Here is a 21,918-nt window from a genome sequence, read left to right as displayed (position 1 = left end):
CAGAGTCTTTCCCTGTTAACTGAGCCATATGCCTTTTCTATGTCTATGAAAACCATTATCACACTTTTGTTATACTCCTCCACCAACAGTTGACGGATGGAAAATATCAGGTCGATCGTGCTTTTTCCTTTGCTAAACCCATGCTGTTCTTCACTCAGCTCTCTCCCTATCTTTTCACTTATTCGATTTAGTAAAATTCTTTCAAAAATCTTGGCTGTATGACTCATAAGGGTTATTCCTCTGTAGTTTTTACAAAGTCTTTTATTGCCTTTTTTGAAGATGCGAACAATGTCCCCTCTTCTCCAATCATCAGGTATTGTACTATTTCTCCACACACTTGATAGTACTCTACACAGCCACTGCATTCTCACTGGACCTGCTGCTCCTATCATGTCCACTGATATTTCATCAGGTCCTGGGAACTTTCCCCCCATTCATCTTCTTCGTAACTATTTCCATTTCTTCCCGTGTAATTTGTCCTAGTTTTGTTGCCCAACTTCTCTCAATTTCTCCATTATCTGTTGTTTCCTCGTGTACCTGCTCCTCAGCGTTTAACAGTTTCTTAAAATGTTCTCTCCAGAGATCTTTTATATTCCCTGGATCTTCAATCACAGTATCATCATCTGTTTCTATCTTTACTGGTACTTCAGAAGCCTTCCTTTTATTTTTAATCATTTTATAGAACATTTTCTTATTGCTCTTCACATATTTTTCAATTTTTTTTGTAAACTCTTCCCAAGCCTTTTTCCTTGCTGTTTCCACTGTTTATTTGTACTTCCTCTTTTCCTCTATATATCTTTTATGGTCCTCATCATTTTTAGTTTTCCGCCACTTTCTCCCTGCTCCATTTTTTTTCTAACTGCTTGGACTGTGGTATAGAGATGGGCAAAACTGTTCTTTTCAGAAATCGGATCAGAACTGTTCACTCCCTGAAATGAACTAGCTCTTTTTCATGACTCACCACTCACTCACAATAGAAAATAAATGGAAGGCACATTGCCCTTTAAACTTGGTTTATTCCAGTACTATACCTGTATTTTGATCTTATTTGATCCTATTTTGAAGTAACACAGATAATGAGTAAGAATTTTGTATTGTTTATTGAAGTTTCCATGATATGACAAAGTTTTTGATTATTGATTTATTTTGCACTATCGTGGTTTTTTGGGTGATCGGAAAATGTTGAACTTGAGATTTACATTAACAATATATTTGGCTATAATGTATTAAAATTTCATTAACCTCGTACAAATACATTGCAAGCCATGTATTTTTAAAGTGAATGTTTCCTTCCGAAGATGCCTAAAATCGCAAAATCCGTACCAGAATAAGAAAAAAAAATATAAATTTGACTGTAAGACTAAAGTGCTGCATATAGCCTTACGCAGAATAAAACAAGAAAAATATTGGTGTATCACATTTTGCGATACGTTTATCGGTTCGCTCGCAATTAAAGCGTAAATTCGAGTGTCCATAATAAAAATCCTATAGTAAGAGGAGTCGTCAGGAACCTAATCTGATCAGTTTAAACAAATAAAAATAAAATAAAAACAAATGATGTATACATAACATAATAATGTAATATACATAGCGGTATTACTACGAAGAACAATATCCAGTAGAGACAAACTCCGATGCAGAGGTGCTGAGTCAAGCAGGTCGAGCCGCGAGCTGTATTACTCCTTGAGCTAAGACCGCAGAGACCAGAGTGACACCTGAGTTGCTTTGCTCAACACTCTGGCTAGAGTCGAGAACGGTGGGGTGAGCGTTGAGCGGGCGAGTTCCGAGGGTGGGGGGAGCGGTGAACGGCCACGAGTCACCCGCTCCGAGACAAATCGTCCGTTCTCTTGCGAGCAGGTTGTTGCAAGTAGTTCTTATGTTCTCCACTAGGAGACTCTCCGTCCTGTTGCTCGCATCAACTGCCCAGAGCGCAGGACGTGCGACTGAAACGATCGCCGACAGAGTGCGATGCTAAGTTAAGCTGTGCCAGACACTGCACGCGGCAGAGGACGCACAGAGATGGCACGGCATATGTGAAACACAAAATCCAATGGGGCACTGCACAATGCAGGCAGCCAAGGCAGAAGCAGGGCAGAGGCCGGCGCCAGCTGTGTTGTGTAGCATGCACTGTGCTCTGACCAGCAGAGGCGCCGCTGATATGCTCCGTCTCTCTCTCTCTCTCTCTCTCTCTCTGCCGTGGGAAACATTTGGAGCTACCGTTCTTTTTTTCTGAATCACTGATTGTTAACTCCTTTGAAAGATTCAACTCTATGAATCAGTTCAGGAGCGGATCCCCCATCTCTACTGTGGTATCATCCCACCAACTTGTCTGTATTACTTTTTCCTTTCCAGATGTTCTACCACATACTTTTTGTGCTGCTTTGACTAAAGTGCCTTTGAATAAACTCCATTCTTATTCTACATCGCAGAAAACTTCTTTTGGAAATTTTTGGGTGACTAATTCTCTATATTTCTCAGCACTTTAAAATCCTCCTTCAGTTTCCAATCCTGTATCCTCATCACTTTCTTGTGTTTTCTATTTTTCACACACTGATTCATTTACCATTGTTCCACCAGTAATCTATGATCTCTATCTGCAATCACACTTCGAATTACCATCCTGCTTGCTTGCGCAGGAAATCCTCTTCAATTTTTGGTCTGCCAAAAGCCCACCGAGCGAGGTGGCGCAGTGGTTAGCACACTGGACTCGCATTCGGGAGGATGACGGTTCAATCTCGCGTCCGGCCATCCTGATTTAGGTTTTCCGTGATTTCCCTAAATCGCTTCAGGCAAATGCAGAGATGGTCCCTTTGAAAGGGCACGGCTGACTTCCTTACAGAATCCGATGAGACTGATGACCTCGCAGTTTGGTCTCCTCCTCCAGACCAACTCAACCCCAAAAAGCCTCTCGCCAAAGAGGACAATGGTCAGCGCTTAGGAGCGCGCCACACATAGATTCGCAAAGGGATAGGTCGGCAGTCTTTCGAACACAGTGCTGCATCGACACCCATCAGACCTGTACCAAGACCAACGCAAAGTAGAAATGCCCAAACTTTCAACTTTGGGTTTGTACCAGGGATGCACTATTTTAACGTATTTCAACCTCATTTGTTGCTCTGTGGACTCACATTTTAATATGTCGCTGAAGATGGGATACATATCCTGAAAGCGGGTTGTGCTTCACTTTTTAGAAATAAATAATTTTTTTAACTGTAGAAGATTTTATGATTAACGACAAGGAGGTGAGTGATTGTCAACGAAGTGAGCAACTAAAAGGAACCTCACAGGCCTATAGTACGAGGAAAACATGTTGTCTACCGCAGTTCGATATGGTCACCATCAGTGTCACCAGTATACTTTTACACAGAGGCGAAAATGCGGCGTCATTTGAGGTTAGCGCCACCTGTTTCTCCGTTCACTTTTTCAGTATCTTCCGTATCTCACTTGTAACTAAACACCTTCAGCTGAAACTTCTTGCTTTATTACGGTGAACTGTAATGTCAGTCGTATGACATCAACCAAGCTATACGACAGAATTAGAAAATGTCCATCGAATAAAGTTATCATTTGTACAATTTAAAATGACGCTGAAGTCTAGTTTTACGCAAGATTCAGTGGACGAAAATAAAATTCAGAGCCTCCATAGGTTTCCGATTCTGTTCACATGCAAATAATGCTTATAATATATTAGTTAAAACAGGCTGACATCGCGACAGAAGGCCTAAAAGTAAACAAAAACGATAATCACTGCAACAACGCCAAAATAAAAACCGAACATCTTCTGACAGTGCTTGGACCTCTAAATCACTGCAATTACTGGTGAAACACTTAATGGTACAAAATCTAAGATCAAATTCAGAGGAGAAATCTCAGAATATTTCGAAATTAAAAGAGCAGTACACAAGATGATGGACCCTCTCCAATATTTTTCAACTGTGTTTGAGAAAAAACCATCCAGAAGGGCCGAAACTTAAATCAGAGCTTAAAATTGATGAGCCGATCAAATTAGGAACAACCACTGTAAGGACAGACTGCTTATCTTCTACAGACGGCCTGGCGATTCTATGCCAGCACATTCAAGCAGCAGAAAGCAAACAGAAGTTCTTAAAGAAACATTAGAAAAACTAGGTATCCAAATATTATTTGAAGAAACAAAATCCTTGTCTAGAAGCGGGCATACAAAATTCTAAGAACTAAATACGAGCCAAAACGTTCAGAAGGCGGTCTGGAAAAAGATTAGTTACGAAATTCGTTGCCACAGAAGGGAAACAGTCTTTATATTTACAAAAGATATCTCTAATGAAATAAATAATCATCTCAACATATACAAAACTGAGACTAGACTATACAACATTCATCAAACCAGAGAGTCTTCATGGGACTGAAACACCCATTTCAAACAGAAAGAGCGACATTGAAGAAATCCAAAAGAAAGAACGAAAAGCAATCAGAAAATTTTTAGATTCAAGTTATACTGAAGAAGGGAAAAACGCAGACTAAAATTCTATTTGCATATCAAAAGAATGGAGCAACAGATTAGCTGGACAGACTGTGGAATTTAAGAAAAAGACGCAATGAGGCTGAAATTGAAACAATCAAATAGACCGGTGCAATAAAAGAAGCTCCGAAGACAGTAAGACAATCGCAGCTTGATGTACCAGACAGAAAAAAAGATTAGGTGGACAGTTGGACAGTTGCCCTTGCAGAGAAACCCAAGCACGCTGGAAAAACTTGGTCTGACAAGCGGAAAAGAGCGCATGTTGAGAGAATAAAAGTGGTACGGACGCCAAAGTAAAGCTGAAACAAAACTCTGAAAAGGCGCTGTGGAGTAGGGCCCAAACGCCAATAATAATGAAAATAATATTGATAATTATCGGATACATTTAAACCGAAGCATAATCAAGATGCAGGGTGACAATTATTGAACTACGTGAAAAAAACGTAAATTAGTTACAAACTATGGCGTGCACGCTCTTTATTCAATATGTAAACATTACTGCAGATATTCGGATTTAGGTTATGACATGTTCGATATGCCTGCCATCATTGGCGATGATGTGGCGCAGACGATAGCGAAATTCTGCAGGACCCGCAGAAGTGTCGGAACATGGATGCTGTCGATGACCTCCTGAATGGCTGTTTTCAGCTCAGCAATGCTTTTGGGGTTATTGCTGTACATCTTGTCTTTAATACAGCCCCAGAAAAAGGAGTCGCTTGTGTTCAGATCTGGAGGATATGGTGACCAATCGAGGCCCATACCAGTGGCGTCTGGGTACCGCGGTCCCCAAAGTGCTCCTCCAGGACATCAGACACTCTCCTGCTTCGATGGGGTCTTGCATGAATCACATCTTGTCGAAATCGGTGTCACTTTGGATAATGGGGATGAAATCATCTCCCAAAACATTCGGTATCGTCCTGTGGTCACCGTTCCATCAAGAAATATCGCACCGATTATTCCGTGACCGGACATTGCTCACCACACAGTCACCTGTTGAGGGTGAAGAGACTTCTCGTTCCCGAAATGCGGAATCTGAGTCCCCCAAATGCGCCATTTTTGCTTCCAGACGAACCCATCAAAATTAAAGTGGCCTTCGTCGCTAAACCAAACCACGCATGCACACACTAATTCCCATCATGCACTGTGGCCAACAGTGCACTTTGAACGTTGGAACCATTCAGGAGTTATGACGATTTTATTTCATATAGTTCAATAATTGTCACCCTGTATAATAAGGAATCGCGATGAACTAATCATTTATTTGTCGACAGATACATGTACATATCGCAATGAAGTCATACCGGGCTATGGCTGCTTTGAGTAATATACACAGTATTTGCAATAGCCGCACTGATGTATCGATAAATCCACTGTCTGACATAAAAAAATGGAGCATCCAGAAGACGTCAATTTAACTCCGTACACGTACACACCATCGCCGGGTATGTAATTAATTAGTGTCGCACTTCTTTCTGACAGATAAAATGACCACCAGAGTGCATCAGCGTTGTTCGTGTTTAGTTTTGTTACCAGGTCTGCTAGGTTATATAAGGGACTTTAACAACGTCAGATGTTGGGTCCACCTGTTATGTAGCTTTAAAACAGCGCAAACTCGGCTGCGGATAAAACGATTTATTCTGGAAACAATTCGACCCACAAGGCATGCAAGATAACTTTTGTCAAGTTTGGAAGATAGTAGGCGAGGTACTGGCGAAACTGAAGCTGTGAGGACGGGTCATGGGTCGTGTCTTCATACGAGGTGCATTCAAGTTCTAAGGCCTCCGATTTTTTTTCTAATTAACTACTCACCCGAAATCGATGAAACTGGCGTTATTTCTCGACGTAATCGCCCTGCAGACGTACACATTTTTCACAACGCTGACGCCATGATTCCATGGCAGCGGCGAAGGCTTCTTTAGGAGTCTGTTTTGACCACTGGAAAATCGCTGAGGCAATAGCAGCACGGCTGGTGAATGTGCGGCCACGGAGAGTGTCTTTCATTGTTGGAAAAAGCCAAAAGTCACTAGGAGCCAGGTCAGGTGAGTAGGGAGCATGAGGAATCACTTCAAAGTTGTTATCACGAAGAAACTGTTGCGTAACGTTATCTCTATGTGCGGGAGCGTTGTCTAGGTGAAACAGCACACGCGCAGCCCTTCCCGGACGTTTTTGTTGCAGTGCAGGAAGGAATTTGTTCTTCAAGACATTTTCGTAGGATGCGCCTGTTACCGTAGCTGACTCGCGCTTTGTTTCTGGATTGAAAAATGGCATCCACGTCTCATCCATTGTCACAACCGACGAAAAGAAAGTCCCATTCATTCTGTCCTTGCGCGTCAACATTGCTTGGCAACATGCCACATGGGCAGCCATGTGGTCGTCCGTCAGCATTCGTGGCACCCACCTGGATGACACTTTTCGCATTTTCAGGTCGTCATGCAGGATTATGTGCACAGAACCCACAGAAATGCCAGCTCTGGAGGCGATCTGTTCAACAGTCATTCGCCGATCCCCCAAAACAATTCTCTCCACTTTCTCGATCATGTCGTCAGACCGGCTTGTGCGAGCCCGAGGTTGTTTCGGTTTGTTGTCACACGATGTTCTGCCTTCATTAAAGTGTTGCACCCACAAACGCACTTTCGACACATCCATAACTCCATCACCACATGTCTCCTTCAACTGTTGATGAATTTCGATTGGTTTCACACCACGCAAATTCAGAAAACGAATGATTGCATGCTGTTCAAGTAAGGAAAACGTCGCCATTTTAAGTATTTAAAACAGTTCTCATTCTCGCCGCTGGCGGTAAAATTCCATCTGCCGTACGGTGCTGCCATCTCTGGAATGCATTGACAATGAACGCGGCCTCATTTTAAAACAATGCGCATGTTTCTGTCTCTTTCCAATCGGGAGAAAAAAAATTGGAGGCCTTAGAACTTGAATGCACGTCGTAGTTCAGCGTGTAAGATTACTGTCTGCGACAGGCAAGGCTCTGAGTGCGGGTATCTATGCGGCACACGGTTTTAATCTCGTAGGTAGTTTCAAATGCTCATTTCATCACAAATTCTTATTATTATCATGGGCACTGTAGATGTATATACTAGAGTGAAGTCATATTGAAATATACTGCCTCAGAATAACGTACATTTTTATTTATTTATTTTACACGTCTAGTTCCGTAGGACCAATTGAGGAGGAAATCTCCAAGGAATGGAACGTGTCAGTACCTGAAATTACAACAGAAAAGTAATAACAGATAAAATAAAATAGTTATGAATCCAAAAAACGACAAGCCATTATTTTAAGCAAACGCAATCAACAATTTAACACAGGAATCAGCTTAATTTTTCAAGAAACTGCTCGACAGAATAGAAGGAGTGACCAATGGGAAAACTCTTCAGTTTGGAATTGAAAGCGTGTGGATTATTGGTAAGATTTTTGAATTCTTGGGGTACCTTGTTAAAAATGGCTGCAGCAGTGTACTGCAAGCCTTTCTGCACAAGAATCAAGGAGTTGCTATCCAAATGCAGATCGGATTTTTGCATAGTGTTAACTGAGTGAAAGCTACTAATTCTTGGGAATAAGCTGATGTTGTTAACAACAAACGACAGTAAAGAATATATGTATTGAGAGGGCAGTGTCTGAATACACAGACTAATGGGCTGGGGTCGACTGCCCGAACTGTCCGTTTCTGAGCAAAAAATACTCTTTGAGAATGGGAAAAGCTACCCAAATATGACATCATACATCATAAGCGAATGAAAATAAGCAAAGTAGACTATTTTTTGTATCGAACTATCACTTACTTCAGATACGGCTCTAATAGTAAAAATAATAGTATTAAGTCGTTGAACAAGATCCAGAACATGCGCTTTCCACGACAGTTTACTATCTCAGAACCTAGAAATTTGAACTTCTCAGTTTCACTAATCATATGCCCATCCTGTGAAATGAAAACATCAGGTTTTGTTGAACTGTGTGTTAAAAACTGTAATAACTGAGTCTTACTGCGATTTAGCGTTAGTTTATTTTCTATAAGCCATGAAATTATGTCTTGATCAACACTATCAGAAACAGTGCCAGCGTTGCACACAACACCCTTTACTACCAATCTATGTCATCAGCAAACAGAAATATTTTAGGCTCACTTGTAATACTAGAGAGCATATGATTTAGTATAAATAACGAACAAGAGTGGCCCCACTACAGATCCGTGGGGTATTTGCGGTACGCGCGCGAATCTGTCGATAGCGAAATGTTCACTTCCTCACGATTCCTTGTTATACATTTCCACGAATGTAGCAAAATGGTTATCATTGTAGAGATTCAAGCACTAGGTCGAAGATTAAGAGACTTACAGTGTGCCACATTAGTCGGTTGCGCGAATGCTGCTGCTCGACAGCTGGATCACTGGTATGATATTGAGCACACTCGTAAGACATTTAATCTAGATTTCTCGAAAACATTTCACAACAATATATTAGAAGAGCAAATTTTGTTGTATTTAAGTGTGTTTCCATTTAATATATGACGAGAGAAGCGGTTGACGGTTTGTATGTACTCTGGGTGAATCTCGATGATGAAGTTTTCTCGGGTTATCAGCGGACTCAACGTTTTGCGGTAACATTTCGACAAGTTTCCTACTCGCCATCTTCAGGCGAAGACTTCACTTCTCCTGAAGATGACTAGTAAAAAACTTGTCGAAACGTTGATGCAGAACGACACCTTGATTCAGCTGCTAACCCGAGAGAACCTCACCATCGACCACATTCGTTGTTTAAAAACCGAAGGACCCAGTTGCGTTTTCAGAAGTTTGTTGCACGCAGGGTGGCACTGCGGCGCATCAACGAGGCGATGGACCGCATGAAGAAACGCGGGCCAGCAGACGTTTCGGCTGGAGAACTCAGCGTTCTGGAGAGATTGCTGATCTCCAACGACGACCCTCGTGTCGCCATCGTTATGGCGCTGGACATGATGTTCGCCGGCATCGACACGGTAAGTTATTCTCCTACTTGCTGCTTGCTCCTACACCTGTGTTTAAGTGTGCTAATTTTATGGCGTACAAGATCCTGTTTTAAAGAGTGCATTGTACCACTTCACAACACGAGGTGCATTTATAAAAATCATGCACATGGACATTCGTATCTAAATATGAATGCACCACATCTCGAATGAACACCACTGAAACGGAGTGGCAGCAAATTAGGTTCTACTCATTTAAAGTACCAGGCCACAAGAATCGAAGCTGGTGAAGTGAGCGAACATGGCTACTGCGGCAGTTGAACATCAACACGGTTGACAGAAATCTCACCAGTGAATAATAGACTCTACAGGACGGTCGGCAATACAGTACTGCTCTACATAATCCATTCACATAATTAAGCCTTACATTGAAAATGATTTGATCCCATCGCTTGTACATGTTGTCTGCGATGGATAACCACAAAGGTTTGACTATTACCTCGAGAAAATCAGGCTGTGACCATGATACTTGTTGATGGTGTTGTTTTATATTTATCCGGCTTCAGTTGCACGCGTACAGCCAGTCGAAATATACGTCTTAGAAAGTTAAAATAACTGCAGTTACTTCGAGAGGACGACGGTTCAATCCCGCGTCCGGCCATCCTGATTTAGGTTTTCCGTGATTTCCCTAAATCGCTCCAGGCAAATGCCGGGATGGTTCCTCTGAAAGGGCACGGCCGACTTCCTTCCCAATCCTTCCCTAATCCGATGAGACCGATGACCACTCTGTCTGGTCTCCTTTCCCAAACCAACCAACCAACCAACTGCAGTTACTTGGTAAATAATGCAAAAAAAACCAAATGCACACTGTCTTACAATAATACAGATATTAATAAGCTCACCGGATAAAAAATTAGTTGCTCCAAGGCGCATGTGCAGATGAATCGTTAATCCTTTACAGATGGCGCAGCGATCGCGTTAGGTGCTCAACCGCACGCGCACTGCCTCTACATGAGCATTAACGCAGTAGCGATCAGTGAGTCGTTTATGTACGTAAACATGGATAAATGTAAGGACATGAAAGAGTGGCCAAAAGGGGGAATGCTGTTTGGCCATGCCCATGCCTACGGTGACTGAAGTTCTGGATTTGTTGGTGTTTCGCGGTGGATTGTTGAAAGTGTCTACAAACAGTGATGTAAGGCACGTTGCCACGAAACACAGCGTCACAATAGAGGCCACAAAAAGATCCTGACTGAGAGGGGCAAGGGATACATTTCACCGCTTTTGAATGAAAATCGCTTCCATACCTGACAGGGATTGCTGAAGACAATGAATGAAGGTCCGTCCCAACCTTTTGGCGAGAGAGCACTACGATGGAAACTGCATGCAATGAACGTTTGTAGTTGGTCAGTTCGCAAGAGGCCATTGCGCACACCGCAAGATAAAGACGACAACAGGAACATTAATCTGGCTGGAAGAACATGTGACTGGTTCTCTGAACACTCCCCCTCCCTGTTACATCTCGACTGGCCTGCAAAATCAACTGACTTGATCGTCATATAAAATCTGTGGAACAGCAGGCAAAATGCCGACATCAACATCCCCGCAATTTGGTGGAGCTACGCGATCAAATCGTCAGCGAATGGCTTAACATGGAAGCGACGTACCTGTAGAATTTTGTGGACTCTCTTCTTAACCGAGTGCAGTGTGTTCTCAATTCTAGGGGCGTAATGACACGGTATTTAATTTTGCTTGTAACGATTTCTCTAAAGGCGACTAATTTTTTGTCCGCTGATCTTACATCGGACCCTTAAGTTAACAATCAGATTTCAAACAGTGCTAAAGAACACCTTTACAGACGGGCAAACGCGCGCGCGCGCACACACACACACACACACACACACACACACACACACACACACACGCACGCACGTACACACGACGCAAACCTAAGCTTAACAGTTATAGTTGGATTCTGACGTGCTAAGACACACGTATGGATTGTGACATTCTATTATTCAAACATTTATAAAGTATGTGTTGCCATTTTGATGTTTATTACTAAGATCAGGCACTGTCAGTGCAGCCTCAGTAGGCCAGGCTTGAAAATGAACCTGCAAGATTTGAAACTAGTCGCCTAATATAAGAACTCTAACTGTTGACAGAACCGTTAATGAACGCTTTAAGAAATTTAACAAATTGCTGGTTCCCTGTGAACACAATGATGAAACTGATAAAAAAAGTTACAGTTAATTCCAAATTTCTAAACCAGTACCACTAATACTCTATAAAGAAGTAAATTCTTCGTAAACAACACGAGTAACACATTAGAAGGACGTGATTGATACATGCGGAACAGCTCCGTCAGCAGACAGTCGGATTCTCTTCTATATCGAGGGCAGCCGAAGAAGATGTGATTAATGTTGAAGAGCTACCCGCGGTCGCAACAAGCCTAAAAAAAATATTGTTGGTTGGTGTTGGTCCCTCTATACAGGGTGAAAATTATTCAGGCGGACAAACTCTGGGAGGTTGCATGGGACACCAAAACAGACATTCTTCTCTAATGTCGTAGTAATTTTTAATCCAGTAGACGGTGTAATCGCTCTCAGCACTCGTGCAATTGTGCTTAATATGGGGACGAATCAGACGAATGTAAGGAACGTCCTTCACCAGCAGTTATTAATCCATTTCACCCATGGGGTGTGCAGAACCTGGAAAAAGATGAACATCATATGGTTCAAATGGCTCTGAGCACTATGGGACTTAACATCAATGGTCATCAGTCCTAACTAACCTAAGGACAGCACACAACACCCAGTCATCACGAGGCAGAGAAAATCCCTGACCCCGCCGGGAATCGAACCCGGGAACCCGGGCGTGGGAAGCGAGATGAACATCCACAGTCTTCGCGGTGGTACCTGGAACAGCGTCAGGTGCATCTTAAATTTCCGTCCTCTGTGCTGTTTACAGATGAAGCAACATTCGGGCGTGTAAGGGTCTTCAACATCCACAGTTCCGATGTTTTGAGTGAGAGTAACCTACGTGCCACATTTACTCGCGCTCTTTAGTTGCGATTCTGCGTGCATGTATGGACAGATACTGTTGGCGACTGCTTAATTGGGCCATAAATCCTATGCAGGCCATTGAATGACAAACGTTATTACAATTTCCTCACCATAGCATTGTCAGAGAGGCAGGATGATGCGCCATTCGCTACTAGACAATGCATATGGCTCTAGCGTGAAGGGGCGCCGGCACATTTCAGTCGTCCTGTGCGTCGATCTTGAACCGACAGTTACCAGGAACGTGGAGTGACATTGGTGGTCCTGTGCCACGGCCTATAAAGCGTTATATGTGATCTTATGCCTGAAAGACATTTATGCCTTGCCCCGAAACTGATTTCAAAACCGTATTTGTAGAAATGTATTAACACTGTAACATATGGTAAAATAATGTTTCCTGTATTCTCTATATAAAGAAATACATTTTTTAATTAAAGTCGTAATGATATCATCTGGCCAGAGACATTTACCAAGAGAGCCAAGCGGAAATGAACAATGCGTAGTATCAGTAAAGAAAGATGAACTGATTATGTACTTCATTTATTCTCGCTAGTCTGTGGCGCTTTTTCTCTGTTGGATCCCACGAAGTGTAAGCATCTGCTGCTATTTATCTCCGTATTTAGTTACATATGTTATATTTAATTGAAATGTGTAAGCCGAGTTTATTTAGAAAAGCACACTACATTGCGTGGTGTGATAACAACTATTATTGTTTCCAGAGTTTCAACTATTATTGTATGCATATATGTGTGTCTTTCTGTTCACTGCCAGTAAAGAAAGGATGATGACGAATTGTTCGAGGGTAGAAAGACCGGACATACGTCCTTACTTTCTTATTGGAATATTTCTAAGTTGAACCACCCTGAGATCTAATTGCCGATCATTTCATTTCTTGCGTGTAACTTCTGCGGTAACAACGGACGGTCGCAGGAAATACTTGGAGATTGTTTAGCAGTTTGCGCGTGGTCGCGGGAGATAGAAATATTTCGTAGTGCCGCCTTGTGCACTTGTGAGATTTTCGTGGCTTCTGCAGTGAAGACGTAGAATGCGTTTAGAAGTGAATAAATCGTGAGCTATGTTGTTGTTCATGACTAATTACGTGAAGTAGGAATCTATTATTTCCCTGTTATTCAACTTATATTTTATTTAAATGCTGGACCATCGACACCAGTAAGTGGTTTGCAGTGATAAACAGCATTCTTAAAGGTATTTCTGCTAAAGTACTCATCATTTAAAGTCGTTAAAAACAGTACCTGCAGATTTTATTTAATTGCAATCTTTCATTTATAAATTTCTTTGTTACACTCAAAATTCGCAATTGCTGAGTGATAGGAACCTTCGGCGATTCGATTCATGTGTGTATTCGTATTGTACACTGTAGACTCAGCAGTATTTGGCTTGTAATGTGGCAACTAGACAACGAAACTAGCCAAAACTTTTAATACTTCAACTCTGAGTCTGAGGGTACGTAGTTGAGGGCCACCATTAATTGTTTTTGAAAGCCCGCAATCTTTGCGTAAGAATGGTGTTAAGCTGATCGGTCGATTACCGTCGAACAATGACATCGACAGTCGTGTCAGTGCCCTGATGGCCTTCTGCCCCACGATATTTTTGAACAACGACGTAAACGTTTGCTTAATTCGCATCTGTTATCAGTAAAATTAATTTCATTTTCCATATTTTTGGCTTACGTTTGCAGTCTGTAGACATTTGTCTCGCCCGTCACGGAAGTGTCCAACAATCAGTAATTCTTTTACCGTGACGTACTGGGAAAGCATTGCTTAATAGTTGTCTCCCAGAATCTTTTCTCGCCCTAGACACTTTCGTGTGACGAGAGACATGCAATCTTGTTTACAGAATTCTTGTTGGATCAGAAGAGGATCTGGTTCACCGGATATTAGCAGCAGCAGTAGGAATTACAGACACCTGTGCAGCCTTTGAGCGTGCTAGACAGAACATGACCCGCCGGTGTAACCTCTGTGTACGAATCAGTGGAGACAGTTTTGAACCTCTGCAACAACTGAAGAAACTTGTTGTCTCTTGGTAATAAGGAACTAGCTTAGCACGCGGTGTTTCGATCGCATAGACTGTATGGCCTGCCGAGATATTTTTGTTCTTATTAATCGAATTTTTATGTTGTTTACTAATTGCAAAACTTCTAAGCTTTTCACTCTAATTAAGGTCACAAAAGCGCGGTCTTTTCCGAATGTGCTTCTTACCAAAAAGCGATTCTGATAGCTGGAGTCTGAAGTTTTTGTTAATCAAGCCTTTTGTGTTTTTGTGGAGATAGTTCCATAACAACTTTCGTACCCTAGCAAATATTTCTTTATATCTAACATAAGTAAAATACCAATTTTCACAAATTTAGCTTTAAATTTTTTTAATGTAAGGAAATATTTTCAAAAAATTTTCATCCTCTGTTGCACTCCCTTAGGAGCTAAAATTTCCAGAAACACTGAAACGCGTAGTTTTTTTAACAATTGTCGCAGATGTAGCCTTAATAATCCTTTAGTAGTTCTTTAGTATTTATTTATTTAAAAAACTTTCATCCACTACTTTACCCATTTAGTGGTTGAATTTTCGAAACGCTGAAACGAGCATTTTTTATATGCTGACTGAGAAACCAAATACCAATTTCCGTAGTTCTAGCTTATAAATTTCGTTAATAGCGGCATACTTCCAAAAAGCCTTTCATCCCTTATTTCATCCCCTTAGGAGTGGAATTACGGAGAATCCCTTCTCAAATGATGCCTACAGTATAAGATCGACACCTTCTCCAAACTTCAAGTTTCTATCCTTAACGGTGGGGGCTGGACGATGATGAGTCAGTGAGTCAGTCTTACCACATTTCAACCCCTCAGAGGTTGAATTTACATTTTCATGTATTCAACTATACAAATGCTTTCATAATAAAATATTTTCAAAAAAAATCTCATCCCCTGTTTCACCCCCTTAGAGGTTCAATTTCCAAAAACACTGAAACACATATTTTTTTATTTTTAACAGAAAAATCAAATACCAATCTTCATAGATACAGCTTTAAAAATACTTTAGTAATTCTTTAATAGTGATATACTCGTATTTTCAAAAAAAACTTTGACCCACTGTTACCCCCAAAAGGTTAAATATCAAAAAATTCTGAAACAGAGATTTCTTTATTTCTAACAGAGGAGCTAAATACCAGTTTTCGTAGGTTTAGCTTCAAAAAATGCCTTAATAGTGACATTTTTCAATAATGTCTCCATATCCTTTTTCACCCCGTTAGGAGGTTAAGGATAGAAACTTCGAGTTTCTATCCTTAGCGGTATGGGCTGGGCGATGAGGAGTCAGTCAGTCAGTTAGGACTTTGTCTTTTATATATAGAGATTAAAGGTTGTTTGTGTTGCTTTTTGTCCTCACAAGAAAACACATTAGAAAAAGTATTTACATTGTCTGATGTAACCTCCCAGAGTGTGTTAGTTTAATTAATTTTCATCCATAGAAAACTCCCTCTACCGGTTTTAAAAAAATCCTCACAGGAAAAAACGACATTAGAGAACACCGCTTGTTTCGGTGTCCCTTGCAGACTCGCAGAGTTTGTCGGTCTGTACTAATTTTCACCCTGAATAATCGCCCTTCAGAATGAAATTTTCACTCTGCAACGGAGTGAGCGCTGATATGAAACTTCCTGGCAGATTAAAACTGTGTGCCGGACCGAGAATAGAACTCGGGACCTTTGCCTTTCGCGGCCAGGTGCTCTCCCAACTGAGCACTTGCCCGCGAAAGACAAAGGTCCCGAGTTCGAGTCTCGGTCCGGCACACATTTTTAATCTGCCAGAAAGAATCAATCGCCCTTCAATTCGACATATTTTTCCCAATTGTGGATGGGTTGGCGGAGACTTTGGTTGCAAGTCTGAATTTTGGCTATTCAGGAAAAGTTCAGCCCGAAAAATCATCTTGTTACAATTCTAAAAATGGCTGCCACACAATGATTTCTTCACCCAAGGAAAGAAGTTATGAGCGCCGTCTCAAAAGTACATTGAGACGGGACGGGGATCGAAGCAAACCTTGATCTTTCAAGAAACAGAGTGTGTTACTGTATCCTGTGTAGAACGAGCTGATGCATTGGGTGGAGCAAATGGAAGGCCTTGGACAGCTTCCCGTGACGCTTCGTCTCCGCAGCCTCCGTAAGATCGTCAGGAGATTTCGGTAGTCTGTTCCTGTGACAGTTTACACCTTTAGAAGCAAAACCTGTTTGCATCACACCATGGCGGTCCGAATCTATGGCGGTTAGGTCTCGCCTGAATCGGTGGTGGGTGAACCTACAAGTTTCCACTGTCTACTTTGTTCCTTTGGCTTGGGATCATACACCCACCACACTTCCATGGCGGTTCTGTAGCAGAAGATGTCATATTGACTGACATGACACAGCTGCAACATTTCTGCTGCCGCACCGGTTCCGTGGCCTTTTCGAATGGATGAGAGCAATTGCGGAAACTAGCGGACAGCAATTTTTGTCATTCTCAAACTGTCGTGGACGGTGTGGAATCCTGACCGAAGACTGTCCTTTTACATTTTACACGATTTCCTCCAGTGTGAGACTTCGGTCTTCCAGCACCGGGGCATCCACTTCTCTTGCGATTCCGTGTGCTTCGCAGAAAAATGGTCTGCCGCTACGTTTTTCGTCGTTCACACTGGGACCAAATTGGACGCGTCTGTGCCGCATAGTCACGATGTCGTATAATGCCGCATTGTTGCATCTAGCGCTGCAGCGTTGCTTCCCTTCAAATGCAGAAAACGAAGTACAGTACTGTACGACACTTCACCTCAACGGCGGGCTGCGCCATTTGTTTTAGCTATTTTAGCGCTACGCTACGCAATCTGTATCAGGAATGCGGATATGTTCCCGCAAACTAACAAAAACTTCTACACCGTCCAATCACATTAATATGACTCGTGAATGTACTCACAGACGGCAGCAGGTGGCAGCACTAGCAGTAGTGTATAAAGCTTTGCGGGGGAACGCGGAAAACAGTGTAGTCTTCGTCGCAGTGTGGAGTGATTTATCCACAACGACTAATATTTGATCACGGTTTTAAGGGATACGACCAACATCTGACCGTGATTTTAAGGGAGTTTTAAGGGAGATTTAGTCTCAGTAAATTTCAGCTGCGCAACTACATAGTATTTTTTTGTTTTTTTTTTTTTTGTTTTTGGAATGGGTGACAATGGAGATACACGTACAAAAAAAGTGGCATGCACTGCTTGCTTTCACTCTGCTATGTCATACAATTCACAAATAGCCACAATGCTGGGTAAGACTTTGGTGACGCACATATTAATGAAAGAACGTGCAGATAATGGTTTCAACGCTTCAAGAAGAATGATTTTGAAGTCGAACACCGGCATGGCAGTAGAAGAAAGAAGGTTTTTGAATCTACGGAAACTGACGGAAAGAATCACAAGAGATCGTGGTCGAAAGCAATTGATGCGTTTGGGCACTGGAAGACGAAGGGCCACATTTTAGCGATAGATATGAAAAGGTGATTTTGGAGCATGACAATGCTCAATCCCATGTCATAAAACCCTTCAAAACATAGTTGGAAACGTAAATCGGGAAGTCTTACTCCACCTGCCGTATTCTCCAGGCATTGCTTCCTTTGTTCACCTTTTTAATCAATGGCACACGATCTGGCTGACCAGCACTTTTCGCTCATATGAACAGACGCAATACTGCATTGATTCATGGATCTCTTAAAGAAACACCCAATACTTCCGCCGCGCCATTTGCATGCTGCCTGAATGATGGGAGCCAGTAGTGGCACGCGAAGATCACTACTTTTAATTGTGCATTTTTCACAATGAAACCTCGAACTTGGAGAAAAAACGGCGGAAGCAAAGTTGTTGACCTAATATTACGTGTACCCTACAGTAGTAGAACAGGGGTGACACCCCACTCTCCGTTGTTGCCAGATGTATCCAGGATGGGAGCGATACTAACAAAGAATGCGACGATCGACTTTAGGCAGAAAGATTCAATAGTTTCACTGCTGGGTTTTGCGAAAGACCGTGTTTTGGTGAAGGATTCCAGTAAATTTGACGCATCAGATCAGGCTGTGAACATACTACCAGTCAGCACAATCCAAGTTGAGTGTAATATAACTACAAACTCATATCTCAACGATAAGTTGATATTTACGGGTTCTTCCGTACAGTTTGAACCGGGTATAAGATAGTTCAGACCGTGACAAACGCGATATACCTCCCGGTGACAGTTCAAACATTGAACTACCTGGAGCTACGTATTGTGGATCAGAATAATCGACATGCCGACTTTCGGGGTGAAGAAATCATTGTATGTCTGCATCTAAGACCAGATGGGCGTAAGGTATAAGGCTAGCATGCAGAGCTCACAGTCAGTGTCCCACAGAAGCGAAAGGTGATAACACGCCTTAATTACGAGTTCCTTATTTCAATCGGTCTCAAGCCGTGCAACGACGTAACTCAATGTCACGTAGTCAGTGGAGTGCGACAATCGAATTATAAGTCATGAATTCCACTCACATAAGCCCAACGCTTCAACCACATTTAACAAAAATTATGAAATTAGGATTGTTATTCACCACCAGGACGCTTACACTACCTCGCAAGAGCTTCTTATATATGGACTGGACATTTAAGGAAACTGATGGCATTGTGGTAACAATCTCGAAGCTGTCACGTAATGCTCTAGCATTCCTGTTTCAAGAGATCCATTATTAACTTAATCGAATAGAAGTCAACTGCACACGTAATGTTGGGCTAGCATCAACCATTAAGACGTATGTTTCAGCCTCAACCTCCGATTCGAACAGCTTGGAAAATGCAGGATGGTTCATAGACGTGCCAGATTTAAGTCATTTTGAGGACATGCAACGATTATTATGAACGCCAAACAGGAACATATTTTGTTGCGGAGTGCAAGTGATGCCAATTCATACACTCAAGCAGAGGCAGAGGAAGTCGAAATGAAGATTAATAGTGCAGTATGCAAAATGCCCCACAACAGTGTTGCTGATGAACGCATGAAATTTTTAAAAGTTCTGAATGCCGGCACTTACCTGTAGTTAACTTTCCGATCATGGGAGTTTTTTGAATACCCTGTGTTACCTACAGCATCAACACATATGCGGGCTATTAAAATATCAGTTCAATTGGAGGCACCTCAATTCATCATGCTTGCATTTCAAACTCAAAGGCGAGGGAATGCATCAAAAGACTCAAGTGAATTTGACCACTGCAAATTAACTAACGCCAGACTCTACTTGAATTCGGAATACTATCCATACGAGAATTTACATCTACAGTGGGAGAGCAATGTATAGAGTCTAGCATTTGACATGTAAGCGAGATTCCGTGGAATTGAGTTGAAACTGAGGGATGTCTACTCAATCCACAGAATTTCAAAAAGCTGGTACCAATAATCGTGATCGAATGCTCAAAACAGAATGAGATAATAAAATCAGGACCTTTAGATGTACGGACTGAATTTGAATTTCAACAAACTTTCCAAATCACACTGAAGCGTATGCTCTAGTTCTGCATGATCGTGTTGTTAACTACTGTCCAATCACAGGTGTTGTGCAGCGAGAGTTCTAGCTCCAGCACAGTTCACGATATTACCCCAGGGTGTAAGGATTGTAGCTGACGTTCAAGGGCTTTATTACAACGAACGCAAGCGATTCATAATTAAAGACTGTGCAATAAAAGCCTTCACACAAAGTGATGGAATAATAGAAACATTCGCAGCAAGCGTTGAATCGCCGAAACCTTTAAAGGATGTGAAGTGCGTTTTATGAGAAGTGCAAAATGGCTAACACCTTCCTTTCATGGACTACTCTGGGGCGATTCTGGTATACCTTATAAAGAAATGATGACGTCTCTTCGAGTATTTGATCATCCTGAACCATCATCTACGTCAAAGGCGAGAAGAAGATCGCATGTATGCAGCGAATCTTCAAGTCTGCAGCTGTTCAAGACCTAGAATTCTACGGGTGCCCTGCTATCCATAAGCTCAAGAAGAAGATGTGTGAAAATAGTGTTGTATCTGTTTACGAAATTGTAAAATTACTTTGAAGTTGGATTACTGAAAACATCTCAAATTCTGTGTTTTTCTTTCTTTCTATCTAGCTCCTACTTAGATAGCACGTCGCTTTGCCCAGATGCTATGTCTGTGGCTTTGTTCAAGCACAGGAGATATAATTTCAGCCATGTTTGCTACACGTCTTTAGAAGTGGACACGATCACACGCCGCTTGTTCCCAAAAACCTATGCTTGCAGCACGATAGGCGAAATCCCATGCAATCATTACATATATTTTGTTGTCTTCCATCTTAAACTTCACCTCCTTAATAGCACTCATCTTAGCAAAACTACTGTCATTTGAGACATGCACAGTATTTATATAAATATACATTCATAATGTAATAGGGGATAGGGTTTTTTCTAAGTAACAACAACAAAGACGTATGGCGACTAAATTTTTTCTTTGTTTCTTCAGTTCACCCACAAATACAATATAGTTCTTGAGGTACAATATAATTCTTGAGGTACAATGTAGTTTTTTTGAGGTACAATATAGTATTCTTGAGGTACAAATCGACTCTGCTATTCCAATGCAGAAATACTTTCAACTTACACGCTACAACAGTAACACTGGTAGGAATTTTTTTTTTTTATAAATCTACGCTAAAAACTAATGTGGAGATACTTCCTTTACTACTACAACTAAATTTCACAGCCCCAGTAGCATAGCTTTTACAATAATTCTGATGGGCTGTGCACACTTAGAATCTAATTTAAACAGTCCACAATAGCAAAGGTTTTTACAATAACAATTCTGATGGACTGTGAGCTACATACACTTAAAAAACTATTCTGACTTGGATGGCTAGCAGCAGGTGAAAACCTTAAAAGCTATTCTATTTACAACAGGCACATGGTGCGCATGTATAGCCTACACATACGTTGCATATGAACAAATATATCAATGTATATAAATATTCTTTTTTTCTATTTTTCGCTTTTTTAATATTTTTTTGTTTATACTCATTCTTTCTTTCACACGCATGGTGTGCATATATATAAAAGTTGTTCTTTTTTTTAGTCTTTCTTTTCCACACATTCTCTCTCTCACTCTCTATGCATGTATATACACATGTACATAGTACACAAAAATATTTACACGACACACACACACACACACACACACACACAAATTACACTATGATAAAAGGGTCATACTACTACTCTATGGACACTCTCTCTCTCACTATCACTCAATCAGAGTCCCCCACCCCTTCTCTCGCACAGTGTGAGTACATGAGAGTTTCAATCTCGTCATCAGAAATGACCCTTTTATCGTCATGTGGCGATAGACTGATT

The 21,918-nt window shown here is 41.5% G+C and overlaps 1 protein-coding gene across 3 annotated transcripts in view; it reads left to right on the top strand.

Moving 5' to 3' along the window:
- The window catches only part of LOC126187822 (probable cytochrome P450 301a1, mitochondrial), a 357,451-nt gene that overhangs the window by 286,933 nt on the left and 48,600 nt on the right, over nucleotides 1–21,918 (top strand). For all 3 annotated transcript variants that reach the window (XM_049929117.1, XM_049929118.1, XM_049929116.1), the window contains exon 8: nucleotides 9,319–9,487. In XM_049929117.1, coding sequence (XP_049785074.1) covers nucleotides 9,319–9,487 — 169 coding nt within the window. The remainder of the gene's footprint in view (nucleotides 1–9,318; nucleotides 9,488–21,918) is intronic.

This window comes from Schistocerca cancellata, chromosome 5 (assembly GCF_023864275.1).
Source record: "Schistocerca cancellata isolate TAMUIC-IGC-003103 chromosome 5, iqSchCanc2.1, whole genome shotgun sequence".
NCBI classification, from domain to species: domain Eukaryota; kingdom Metazoa; phylum Arthropoda; class Insecta; order Orthoptera; family Acrididae; genus Schistocerca; species Schistocerca cancellata.
This window is presented reverse-complemented; position numbering and strand designations above follow the sequence as displayed.